The 763-nt window shown below is 69.7% G+C and overlaps 1 protein-coding gene across 1 annotated transcript in view; it reads right to left on the bottom strand.

Moving 5' to 3' along the window:
• GJD3 (gap junction protein delta 3) overlaps positions 1 to 763 on the bottom strand; it is a 1,386-nt gene extending 623 nt beyond the window's left edge. The window contains exon 1 of the mRNA XM_014959083.1: positions 148 to 763. Within this exon, the coding sequence (XP_014814569.1) occupies positions 148 to 763 (616 nt within the window). The remainder of the gene's footprint in view (positions 1 to 147) is intronic.

Raw genomic sequence — 763 nt, 5'->3', positions numbered from 1 at the left:
CCAGCCACAGCTCGTGCCAGCGATGTCAGCCCAGACCCGGCTACACGGTCAGGTCCCCCCGTGGCGGGGACACGTTGGGGTGACACGGCTCCTCCGCCGGTTGCCCGGGGGCCGGACCCCGTTCCTGCGGCCGGTGGCAGCACCCACCCCGGGTTGGGGGTCCCTTGCGCAGGAGGTGGGCGAGCTCGGCCAGGCTGAGCAGCGCCGAGACCAACCCCACCACGAAGTAGAAGTGGATGAAGACGGTTTTCTCGGTGGGGCGGGAGACGAAGCAGTCGACGCGGTGCGGGCAGGGCCGGCGGCGGCAGACGAAGAGCGGCTGCACCCTGAAACCGTAGAGCAGCGCCTGCCCCAGCAGGAACCCCAGCTCGGCCGCGATACGGGCCACCACGCTGCCCACGTAGAAAGGTTGGAGGCGCCGGGCGCGCTGGCCGGGAGCCCCCCCGCCCCCCCCCGGTTTGGCTGCTTGGTGGACGGCGAAGATGACGAAGAGGGCGGCGGGGGCCGAGAGCACGACGACGTGGAAGACGAGGAAGCGGTAGTGGGAGATGGGGAAGGCGGCGTCGTAACAGACGGGTTTGCAGCCCGGCTGCTGCGTGTTGCAGACGAACTCCTCTTGCTCGTCCTCGAAGACGTCGCTGCCCACCGTGGCCAGGACCAGGATGCGGAAGAGGAGCATCACCACCAGCCAGAACCTCCCCACCATGGGCGAGTGCTCCTGCACCGCGTCCAGCAGCGAGCTCAGGAAGCCCCACTCGCCCAT

This window comes from Calidris pugnax, unplaced genomic scaffold (assembly GCF_001431845.1).
Source record: "Calidris pugnax isolate Ruff unplaced genomic scaffold, ASM143184v1 scaffold341, whole genome shotgun sequence".
In the NCBI taxonomy this organism is placed as follows: domain Eukaryota; kingdom Metazoa; phylum Chordata; class Aves; order Charadriiformes; family Scolopacidae; genus Calidris; species Calidris pugnax.
Note: the sequence above shows the minus strand (reverse complement) of the source record. Positions and strands in the feature narration are given on the sequence as shown.